The 12,495-nt window shown below is 40.6% G+C and overlaps 2 protein-coding genes across 6 annotated transcripts in view; both read right to left on the bottom strand.

Moving 5' to 3' along the window:
* Positions 1–591, bottom strand: part of LMO7 (LIM domain 7) — a 128,220-nt gene extending 127,629 nt beyond the window's left edge. For all 5 annotated transcript variants that reach the window (XM_062636899.1, XM_062636900.1, XM_062636901.1 and 2 more), the window contains exon 1: positions 447–591. In XM_062636899.1, the coding sequence (XP_062492883.1) occupies positions 447–515 (69 nt within the window). In that variant the 5' untranslated portion in view covers positions 516–591. The remainder of the gene's footprint in view (positions 1–446) is intronic.
* Positions 592–5,782: 5,191 nt separating this feature from the next.
* The window catches only part of UCHL3 (ubiquitin C-terminal hydrolase L3), a 32,417-nt gene continuing 25,704 nt past the window's right edge, over positions 5,783–12,495 (bottom strand). Inside the window, exons 5-7 of the mRNA XM_062636904.1 lie at positions 10,789–10,864; positions 7,785–7,843; positions 5,783–6,509 (exon numbers count right to left, since the gene is read on the bottom strand). Coding sequence (XP_062492888.1) covers positions 6,426–6,509; positions 7,785–7,843; positions 10,789–10,864 — 219 coding nt within the window. The 3' untranslated portion in view covers positions 5,783–6,425. The remainder of the gene's footprint in view (positions 6,510–7,784; positions 7,844–10,788; positions 10,865–12,495) is intronic.

The raw sequence follows: 12,495 nt of genomic DNA, 5'->3' as shown, positions 1-12,495 counted from the left end.
ATTTCAGGTTACTCTCTGCCCGAACTCTTTCGAGACGGGAAGAAGACGATTCAGACTTTAATTCAGACTATCTCAGAGCAAGCGCTGGAGAAGTAATTTATAAGATAGCAAGAAATCATAAGCCTTAATGACAGGAAGGCTGCCACACTGGCCTTTAATTTGGATTTTGGGGAGGGGGGCCTCGGCGATACTGCAGGGAGAGATCTCCACGATACCTTCTAAAAATAGCACCCAGCAGCAGCCGCCGACAAAGGAGCGAACTTTGGGAGCCGAGTCCCCGCAGCTCCTGTCCGACGACGGGGGCAGCCCCGTGTCTGCATGCCCCTGTCCCAGCCCCCGAACCCGCCCATGCCAGGGGCACGACGGGACCCCAGACCTCAGTATGGGGGAACTGGGGCTACCCGCGGGCAGGGGATGCCTCCCGACGGGACCGACAGACGCCTCACCTCTACCCATCGCCGAGCCTCGGCGAACGCCGCCCGGCAGTCGCACTCCGCGTCTTCTCTCCCCTCCATGGCGGGCAGCGAGCGGGGCACGGAAGCGCAGTGAAAAGGGGGTCAGTGATGAAGTGGCCGGCGCTTAGCGGGGCGGGGGCGCGGGCGCGGGCGCGGGGAGTAGCCGCTGTCATTCAGCTGCCTCCTTTTAACGCTCCCCGCGCCGTCTCCTCCTCCTTCCCCTCCGCCTCCTCCCCGCGGAGCTCCCCCTCCCGGGACCTCGCCGCCGCTCAGCCACCGCAGGAATCCGAGGGAGCCAGGGGCATCCGGACGCCCGGGAGGAGCTGCACCTCCCCACACCCCCCGCGGCGGCGGCGGCTCCTCTGCCCCGCCGGGCCGCGGCGCCCCTCGCCCTCCCGCCCTGTGGAGGCCGCCCCTAGCGGCTCCCGCCCCGACGCATACCAGGAATAGCTGGGGACAATCGCACCTTTCAGGGCCGGCTACCTCCAACCCGGGCCCCGACACCTGCCGCCCGGCCGGGCCTACCCTGCAGGGCGGCACCTCCCGCCAGTTGGGCAGCGAACGCCCGGCTCCCTCCTCACCGGCGGGTCTGCCCTTGCGGCCGGGATCCGTGAGGGGGGACGCGGCTTCGCGCTCTTCTGCAGCGTTGGGGGACGAAATTAGGACCTTTCCCGGTGCTTCTGGAGACGTGAAGGACCCACGCTTCGTTTTGAGCTCTAGTCACACGGAACGACCAAAGCTGGGATGCCTGGGGCAGGGCTGGAGCCCACTGTTCAGCTTCCATCCTGCCCCCCTGCCCTCAGCACTGCTTGCCTCAACTCTGGTTTTCCTCACAGTGCCCCCACTAGTGCCCGTTCCTTTATTCCACTCGTGTCCCTGCCCCCCATACACTGCAGTGGCTTCTCTGTGACCACTCCTCACGCCATCCTGTGCTGGGCTCAGAGCTAAAGCTCTGTCTTGGTAAGGCCATGCCCGACTCCTGAGCCTGGGTGGATGCTCTGCTGGGCTCTGAGCCCTCTGGTAACCACAAACATTGGGCAAGCTGGCATCATGCTATGCCTGAGGTAGGCACGAGCTGGAGGGAGCAGGTGTGTTGACTAGGCACAGCAAAAGCCTTACTTCCCATACTGGAGCAGACTCATGCTAAGCAGAAAAGTTAATGAAACATCAGGAAAAAGAGCCATTTTCTGGAATAATATGGAATGCATAGCACCAGTTTGGTTTTGGTTCAATTTTTAAGCACCTGATTCCATTTTAACATTGTATTTAAGATGCTTTTTTCCTACTTGAACTCTTGATAATACTCTTCTTTCCACTTCTTTTCTGTAAGCAAAACTGGGTTGCTGCACACATCTTTTGCATGGGTTCCACAGCAGAACGTATGTAATTTTTAAGGACTATTGAGAAAAGATAATACTTGTACTGCACAAAATTAGCTTCTCCTGAGATGTCTGCTTGAGAGCACATCTTATTTCTGCTCTGTAAGCAACCTTCTTAGAACAGGTAAGAAGATTTTAGGAGATCAGTTTAACGTACCAAGAAGCTATTTGCCATCAGTTTCTGCAGTACATGGAAATTAAGTGTTACTGGTGGTACACACAGGAAGGAAAACTGACTGGGAGCAACTTATTTCAGTGACTGTGGCTGCAATGAGTTTCACAGGAGATGCTGACATTTACTGAAGTTACAAATGCACAGAAATGATGCAGTTAGCTCCTCACAGTGGTATGAGATGAGACATCTATGCTATTAGAGTCCATGATGAATGAAACAATCATCAAAGCTATAATTTGGATTTTTTTCCCTGCTCCTTTTTCCTGTTCCAAGCCAGATCAGCCACGAGACCAAACACAAATGAAGAATCTGCATTTTTCTCAAGTGGGAGGCCTGAACATCAGAAAATAACCCTCTCGTCTCATTATTTAATATTCATGCCTGCAAAGGCTAAAGCTCCAGTCTAAATAAAGCATGTATGTGCTGCTGGCTGACATCAGTTTATGTTAGCCATCATTACTGAACAGTTTTCTGAGAACTACTGCAGCATTTCACAGACTTTTAAGGACTGCCTTTCAGTTCATATAAAAATACAGTGCTTGCCCCTACGTAGGAGAAATTATGAATACCATCAAATTTTAGATTTGAGAATAGAACTCCATGAAACAAGTTTCAAAAGTGGCCACGTTTAAAAAGAAAACAGCTTCCAAGTTCTCACTTATTTCTGGCTGTTTTCATAGAATGGTTTGGGTTGGAAGGGACCTTAAAGATCATCTAGTTCCAAATACCCTGCTATGGGCAGGGACACTTTTATTTTTTCTGCTTAATGGCAAATCACTTTTCTTATGTATCAAGTGTGTAACATTTTAGATCAAATAATTTTTGTCAAGTAATTTGATCAAGTCCTCATTTTAGCAAGCTACATGGACCACAGCAGCTTTCAAGTCAAAGTTATTAACAAAATAAAAGTTCCAACATGCAAATTCCTTCCTCAAAGTGAATTTTAAATCAACTGTCACAGATAACTTACCTATGTAAGGCTACCAACCAAAACAGCTCAATATTCCTTTGCACTAGCAAGGTAAGTCACCAGACTCCTAGATCAGAAAAAGCCTACATACAGCAGGTATGACTGCTAACTGTTGGTGTCAAAAGTAGCAAACAAGATTGTTTTACTTGGCAAAAATAAAACCTTTGGATTTGTGTGCTCCTAGGGACCAGTCAGGCAACAAACTCTTGTTGTTAGTGGACTCTCCAGGTGACATCATATTCTTTTCATAGAGAGTTCTACAAATATTGGATACAATAACATTTTCTACCAAGGAAGGTTTACGACCATATTTATTTTCTAAATGTAGGCTGTTAGGTATGTTTATTTTCTAAAACTTACATTTCAGTGACAGAAAACCCTTTTCTTTCCTTAGCTGAATCATGCAGCCATGACTGAAAGGGCACTGCACTGCTTATTAAATTCTTACAGTTTCTCAACAAAATGCATGTAATAACATGGGAAACTTACACCAATATACTTAAAAGAGCTTGAACAATCATCAGTGCTTAATAGCACACCAGCTCCACTCAACTACAATTAATATAAGCACTGAGCATGCATCATTTCTTCACTCCTAAATGCACCATTTCCATGAGAAGTGTATAGCCAGCCTGGACTGCAGGAGCTGAAGGGGATTTCCTGGCAGCCACTGGTGCTGCATGCCTGCAGCCAAACCACGCTCCACACAAAGGTGGTGAGGCTCTGGCAGGGCTGCTGCACAAGTCTGAAATTACCGTGTTGTTTTCCCACAGAGCTTGAGCTAATAAGCACAGATTGTACAGATCGGGCAACGTCGGAATGGGCATTGCGGAGCCAAAAGCCCCACGTGGTTTTGAGCCCCTGTTCAGGACCTTGTTGGATTATATCTCACTCCTTATACAAAGTTACATGGGTTCTGTCAATGCCAAAGGTTTTCCAGCATCTTGTAGATCCCTTTATTTCCTGTGCTCCTCAAGATGGTCACCAATGCCTGCGCCAAAGCATGGCCTTGCAAACACTGGAAGCATTGCACCATATGTGTTTGGCAAGGTAGTATTTCTGCAATGCAGTCTTTCAAAATCTCAATCTAGTGAGGGAATGTGCAACATAAAAGCTGGTGTGTTTCTCTTCCTTTGTCATCTCAAACTTTTGAGAACTTTTCCAAAAGCAATGTTCATTAAAAAGTACCATCTTACATGTTAATAAACTGGAAATTAACACTGAAGGTAAAAAAAAAAAGGAAACCTTACCCTGCAGGACAACTGATTTGAAGACTATGTAAAAACCACTGAGCAAAACTATCATATTGCCAAAATTGCTAAGAATTCTTATTTGTAAGTTTTTACTTAAGATTCAAAATGTATTTTTGCATTGTGACCATGAAAAAATCCTACCCCAAGCTGACTATTCTAACTCTGATTTCCTTTGTCATCAATCATTTAATCAGTCCTCACACTCAATAAAAAGTCTAGTTCTAAGGTGATTTGGCAATAAATAATTGCACAAGAGTCCCTCCCTTTATTACCTAAACCCACCAAAATCTCCTGAGCATTGAAGAGCATACACGGTTTGAATATTTCGCTGAAGCAGACAACTCTTGTAGCTAGTTTAATAGTTTAAAACTGCATTTCCTCTTCCTCCCTTTCCTTACCCACCTCTCTCCCCTAAAAGCACCTTATCTATATTAACTATAGCTTACTTTAAATGTAGTCTTCCGAGTCACCTTTAGTATAAAATATGCAATATCCCAATTAAATTATGGCAACTTTTATTTGATTTTTCTGATATTAGCAGTAAAGCAATGCATCTGCTTTGGTTACTAAAGCCTTTGATTTGTATTTAGAAGCAAGATTCAGGGCTTTACTAATGAGCATTGCAATATAAAGCACATCTTAAAGATATTGTATTTTATTGGGGTGAAAAAGTGCTCAAAAATAAGAAGCTTGTTAGTGGTGTTCTTCCCCCTCACTTTTCCAACCAACTCACGTATAGGAAACAGACTCTTGTTGTTAGTGGACTCTCCAGGTGACATGCTTTAGACAGACACTCCGACTTTTTCTTTAGAGTACAAAAGATGTTCTTAAGTGATAAGACAGACTCCCAGGCCTCTTTCTATAAAGAAGGAAAACTCTGCCAGATTGTTCTGGCATAACCCCATTCATTTTTCCTGCAATGACAATTGGTAGAGAATGAAAGCACCCTCTGGGACACGGAGAGTTCAGTTTCCTTTGGCAGCAGTCTTGAGTGGAAGCAAACCTGGATTATTTAATTTCAAAGCAACAAATCAGGATTTAATTCTTTTTTTTTTTTTTAAATGTAAAAAACATGCACATTAGCCAAAACCAACCTTGACAAGAATCCTATAGCATAAGATTGCTTAGCCAAAACCAAACCCGAACCAAGTTGTTATTAATTCAAGTGTAGAAATTGGTCAACAGTACCTTAAGATCCAGTAGGTGGGGTGTGAGGGATGGCACAGGGGAAGGGTATCACATAGCATTCAGTAATGCCACCTGACAAACTTACTATAGACATTCCTAAAGGGAAAAAAAGGTATATGACCATCATGGCTATCTTAAAATCTATAGCTTGTTTCTGTTCTTGTTACACCAAACTTAACTAGAACAATCATTATTTTTCTATCATTTATTTATTTCAATTAAGTAAGGTAAATATATTGCTGTATTTACCTGGGTATGCCCTCCACAATCCTACCATTTGAATTAGCATTAATTACTAGTGTGGCTTTTCTGGGGCAAAAGATCCATGTTGAGTTTCCATATATATAAACAGCAAACACTGGTTTAACTAAAGCTTTTTGACAGTTTATTAACATGATCAGACTTGAGAAACAAAATGAAGTTTTATTCAAAATGCAGATTAAGGTAAGTTTAAAATTATGTCAGCGCTCACCAACAGTAAGAAGAAACAGTCCTTTTTCTGCCTTTTTTCCTCCACATATTTATTTATAAATAATGCAGTGAAAAAATGCCTTTGAGTAACCTGTAGAAGTTATTTATAATATTCTTTCATCATTATAATTAGAAGATGGAGATAACCTCACATTTCAAGTTTTTACCCATTAACATACCACATACTCCACTCAGAATGTTATCTGTGAATGATACAAAAGATAATCCTGCTCTGAACTAGCTCATCATTACTATGATAAAATATAACAGACGGTAATTCCCAAAACTTTTAAGAGGGTGGAAGGGGGGAAAACCCACCACACAGAAGTCTTGCACAAAATGCATGCGTGTATATAAATACCCAAAGTTGCTTTAGGAACAAGCAGCAAGAAATAGCAAGGACAAATGCAAAGTTTATTCCATGTATGCAACAATTAATCAACATGTTAGGGAAGTATCAAAATTTGTACTATTAACATATGGCAACGGTTTTATTGTTACAATGCATTGCATTAGCCCCACTGGGAAAGGCTTTTAAGCTGCAGACAGTGCAATTGCATTAAATCTTAATTCTTCTGGGTCACGTTCCATGAATTTCTTGCAAACTTCTATTGCATCCTAGGAAAAAAGTAAAAAACAGAAAAAAACAAAACAAAAACCACTATAAATCATACTGATCAACCCCCCCCTCACAACTAAATTATAAAGATATGCTTCATACAATCTATGCTCAAAATGGGCTTTTCCATAAAGGATTACTAAACAGTGTAGCAAATATACATAAACTGCACTTCTGACGTGTTACCATTATTCAAGATTATTAACAGCGCTCACATGGGCAACATAAGAGCAAACATTTTATGCAGAACCTTAGCAACAATGACTTTTTGTGGCTGAATATTTGTGTCACAGATGTGTTGCTTGTCTGCCTTTCTAAATGCATCTCAGAAGTTTGCCTTTACTAGTACTGCTGTATTCAGAAACGTTCCCTTTGTCTCAAGATGAATCTAAGCTGTGGGGGGTAACTGAAAGATTGTGAGTAATTCCTTCATCTAGCTTTAGGGTGCAATCTGGAGAACACATGTTATCAGTGAAACAGAAAAAAGCCACATATGTAAAAAGGAAGGCTTTATTCAGCTTCTCCCCCTGCCCCAAAAAGCACAAACTGTATGCAAGCTTTACAGACATTGGTCTATGCTACTAAACTATAAAAAGTTTTGCTTAGTTGGTTTTTAGGTTCTCTGGTTTCTTCCTTTTGTAAAGCTAATCCGGTCTGGATACCATAGAAGTCAGATCTATGCACTGCCTTCTCTCAGCTTAAACTTTGCATCATTCTGTGGGGATGACAGTTCATCCTCCCAATTCAGTATATTCCTTTCCAATTAACTTCTCAACTCAGTAACTCCGGACTCAAAGAATCACCCAAAAGAAGTCATGAAACTGGAGAAGAATGATTGTTAGAAAGTGTCACAAAGGAAATTAACTTCTGTCTAGCATGGCAGCTACTGAACTATAACTAAAGAGAATGAAAAATTATCCAAAATTTTCATTCTGCTGACTTCATCTCACATACAGTTTGAAAGGATCGGGGTATATGAAAGTCTCAGCACAGAAGGAAAGTCAGTCTGGTCTTCTGTCATAGTCAACTCTTCTGACATTTCTTCTTATCATGTTATGATACTCTGTCATCCACAGTTACAACATCAGCGTTCTGAAATAACTGGTTTAAAACTGAGTAAACCTAATTTTGTCTCACCATCCCACTCTCTGTATTCCTCATTCAACCATAATGTACAACCATGCCATACAAATATTTTTATAAGTTTTAAAAATAATTTTTGTGGAAATTAACAAGAATTCTGCATTACAGCATTCAAGGTTTTCTATTCCTACCTCTAAAAAAGAATCGTCGCTAGTTTCCCCATGGTTTATTGGAAATGGCTTGCGCCCATCTGTTGAAAGACAAAGCAAGACTGAACAACACATTTATAAAATTAGAAAAGCTGAATTCTTCCAGTTAAAACTATTTGGACAGATTTTTTGTTCTTCACTTATAAAAATGCTACCTCATTTTTCATTAAGAGAATCGCACATGCCGCTAGCTGTTCCTGATCTCTCCCTCCACTGCTGACTGCCTCAACATGTGTTATTATGTATCATCAGTCTGCTACATTAGAAAAACACAATCCAATCAAACCAACTTTTTAATATTTCATTTGAAAACTCTACGGCTGTAAGTTGCAATTGTTTTAGTGGTGGCCTAGCACTTTGCTTTCAAGTAAAGAAGAACCATTTCAGCTACACGTAATGGATATACCCAGACAGACAGCTGTACATCTGTGATCTCTGACAGCTGTAATCAGGCACTCCATGACAGAACAGAATACCAGACCCATCAATTTGACAAGTCTGGCATAACTGAAATGTTACTCTCATTTAAAAGAAATAAGCAAACAAACTCAATTAACTTTAGATATTAAGGACTTTCACATAATTTAAAAATGGTTACCATAATGATTTATATTTTCTGCCATTTGCAATGTAACAATGTTATTCTCAGCATTTTAAAAATTCACAGAAATGTTTCAGGTTACTTGTGAAGAGCTAACATTTTGTGAACATCTGTCAGGATACCCTAAGTATTTGCTAGACCAAATTCCCTTCTGGCTCTGTCCTCCTCTCTAAAGACTCTTCCCTGCCCAAAGATTCCACCGAAGTTGACAGCACTTCCAAATTACTTTTTTCATAACTAAAAATAGATCAATGTTGGAAGACTTTTGGATTTACATGAACAAGAGGCTGTTCATTATTGTAACAGCCATGATTGAAGCTACAACCATGCAAAGCCCTCAGAACATGCCAGGAAAACAGAACTGAATGCCCCTTTGCTATTAAAAGTTTTCTTTTTTTTTTTTTAAACATGTATCTTGGCAGAACAGCATTTTAATTTCATGTGACTATAAATAACTTGTTTTCTATGGCAAACACATAAGCATTTTGCATCCATGTGCTTTCTTAGCATTTTCTGCCTGCCAAAGCCCACATGTTGGCCACAGTGACTGAAGCTGCTGAATCAATTTAAAAGCCTTCCCTCATTTTCCTACTTTCAAGTATTTTTTGCTTTCTTCTGCTAGTACATACAGAAGTTATTTTAAGAACAAAAGGAAATTATAGTATTGTCATGCCACTACATTACAGAGGAGTTAAATGATTTTTTTTTTTCTTTTAATTTAATAAGGGGAAAAAAAGTGGGTTTTATCTTGCATCATTTGTCTGGAAAATAGTTAAACATGATACTCATAGTTTGTACTGTGCTTTTTAAGTAAATTAACACACAATAGAAGAGTAATGTGGAAATCAAAGACTCAGAAGCACACAACTAAAAGAAGACTGAGCCATCCATCACACCTTGAAATTCAGAGTAATAAAATATTTATATCGCTTCCTACAGTAGTTTCCTCACTATTTGATCTAATTTGCTGACAGCCAGCCTCATAAAACTACAGAAATGTGTGCCTGTTGTTCATGATTTACCACTGATAATACTCTTTAGATCACCTTAATACTAACATAAACACTTCTTACATACAGCTTATACCCCAGGTTATGAATAGCTGTCACCTGATAAGGGCATTGCTTAATTACATTCTGATTTTCAAAAGATGAAAATGTTCTCAGCAGAAAACACTGAAAAATTGCATTAGGAAAGACCAGTGACTTGCAGTTTTCAAATCCTGATCTACTTGATAGTTTTTGAAGAGCCTGCAGCAAAACCTAGTTGCCCAGCAACATGTTTAAGATTGGAGTCATTAGAGAATATCTGGACAGAACTTGGTGCTACACAATCTCAAGAGGGGAAAAAAATAGCTGGAATTCAGAAAACAGAGACTACTGTTTTACAGTTAACTTGTCTAGTAACCACAAAAAGGTTGAAGAAAAATCAACAAATGAATTGCAGAGTTATTTGTATCTGCTAGTATCCTGACTAGTACTCTGCTCGTGAGACTCCACTTGGAGTACCGTATAATTAATATTATTTATTATATAATTAATTAGTCCCTAATGAAAAGTCCCTCTCCAGCATCCCTATAGGCCCCCTTCAGATACTGGAAGGCTGCTATGAGGTCTCCACACAGCCTTCTCCAGGCTGAACAGCCCCAACTTTCTCAGCCTGTCTTCATACAGGACGTGCTCCAGACCCCTGATCATTCTCAGGGCCCTCCTCTGGACTTGTTCTAACAGTTCCATGTCCTTTTTATGTTGAGGACACCAGGGTGATAAGGCACTGGCACAGGTTGCCCAAAGAAGTGGTAAATGCTCCATCCCTGGCAGTGTTCAAGGCCAGGTTGGACAGAGCCTTGAGCAACATGGTCTAGTGTGAGGGGGTTGGCAGGGGGGTTGGAACTTGATGATCTTAATGTCCTTTGCAATCTTAACCATTCTATGATTCTATGACTACATCCTTTTAGTTTAAACAGCATCATGCTATTTAATTATATAGGTAATGCTTCTGAAGTGGCATACAATTCATTTATTAATGCCACAAGCAATCTGGGGACAGAAATATAATAAGATTTTCCTCTTTGAAACTTTTGAGTGTTTGTCAATTCTTTCTTTGTCCTTGTAAATCATAAAGGAAACTCAGAGGCAGTCTAGTATTCTGTACCATTTTATCTTAATAACAGGGAGTTGAGAGAAGGAGAATCTGAAAAAGCAATGGGAGGAAGGCTGCAACAGTTTGACAGAACCTCCCCCCCCAGCCCAGACCCTATGATGTGCCTGAAAAGAACCAAAGCTCTACCTTAGATCAAGCAATCTCTCTCAAACATTGCTAGTTAACATTACTACTTGTATTTGTTTCAAACAAATGGAGAAAGCAGATAAAAAGTGTTCTTACCCAATTCATAGAGATGACCACCTACATTAACTAATGCAATAAAATGAAGATCTACTTTTTCATCTATACTTGGTGCCTGCAAGACAAAACAAAATAAAAATAAATTGCTTTCACTAAAACTCTTATCATAATGAGATTAATGTGATCATCACAATATACAAAACACCTGGGCAAGACAAACAACAAGTGAGAAGCACATTCTGGATCTACACAGAATGGCAGAAGTCACACTGCAGAACATTTTGGAATATAAAGAAGCTTTCTGCAATGCACAGCTAAAGTATCTGCAAGTATTTCCAATTATAGCTCTACATAAAAGCTTTATTTTTCATTACTGAATTAGAAGTATTATCAACTCAAATACATTAATATTAAAAATATATTTTCATATAAATAGCATCTCCTTCATTAAATCATCTCCCATAACAAAGTGATGCAGGGCTGAACTATGAACCAGTAGTATTTTAAACCCCAAAATATTCACTTGGTCAAACTATTCCTCATGTGGTAAGCCACATATAGTACAGTTACTGTTCCCTCTTCACAGGTAGTCAAAAGAAGAAGTTTGCTAATATTAGGTGCACAGGAAGGAAAATAACTAGAGATTCCTAGACTGAAATTTCAAAGTGGCATTACAGCCATCATACCAAGCACGGACACAAGTGCAGTGACATGACAAAGAATGGTTACACTTGATAAAGAGCTATCCAGCCCAGTACTGTGCTGCTAATTACAGCAAGCAAAAGCTTCTTCAGAAGAAACACATCACCACTGCTGTGTTCAACAGAAATTGATGATTTCCTCATCAATCTTTCCAGTCTGCAGCTGAGCCTCAAACCACAATTTAAGAAGATAATGTTTGAGGGAATGGGAAAAGCACCTCAGTTTTTCTTAAATCATCAAGAATCTGACTCCTGTGACAATATATTTCATGCAATTTTCTTCCATCTTGTAATTACTGTTAGCCTTATGTGAATTTCTTGAAGCACCCCAAAAACCTAAGAATTTGCCAGAAACAGATTAAAATGAGTTGTAGAACCTTACAGTCATATCATGCTTTCAAGACTGGATTAAAAGATTCCTTTGTTCATATGGTCATGAGAAAAGACTTTAAAAGATGGTCTAAACTGAAGATACATAGCAAACAACCAGAACACAATATAGCAAAAGACAAAAAGTCACCATAAGCCCTTCAATACACCAAGAACGCCAAAGAACAGAGCATTACAGTAAGCCACGATCTTACTGAAATTCTATGTAGCAAGCTCAAAAATGAGAAAGAAGAATGAAACAAAAAAATCCACAAAACCTCCCATCACCCTCATTTGAGATACATCTCCATGACCAGTTAAAGTGTGACAAGTGTAAATACCCTGGTTTATCTTTGTTTCAGAGGGTCCAGAGCAGAGAAAGTGCATTCCAGCCTCCGTGGAGAGGGCAGCTATCAACAGAATAAGAGGACCTTTCCACCAAAACTCCAAGGAGTCTTTGCCTTATGGCATAAGTGAATTGCCTTTGAGAATTTTGTATTGCAGAAGGCCAAATAGAACCAGGGCTTAGAAAACAAACAAGTAGATCAAGCAGCCTCAAGAGTTTGCCTACCCTAGCTGTAAACTTCCAAGGACCACAGGTTTCCATAACTTCCTGAAAATCACATGACAGTAGCTGACAATCAGTGGTACCTTGTTGTTATTCCCATCAATCAAC

The sequence above is a fragment of the Pezoporus occidentalis genome, unplaced genomic scaffold (genome assembly GCF_034315485.1).
Source record: "Pezoporus occidentalis ecotype Australia unplaced genomic scaffold, CSIRO_AGI_Poc_V1 ctg5, whole genome shotgun sequence".
In the NCBI taxonomy this organism is placed as follows: domain Eukaryota; kingdom Metazoa; phylum Chordata; class Aves; order Psittaciformes; family Psittacidae; genus Pezoporus; species Pezoporus occidentalis.
This window is presented reverse-complemented; position numbering and strand designations above follow the sequence as displayed.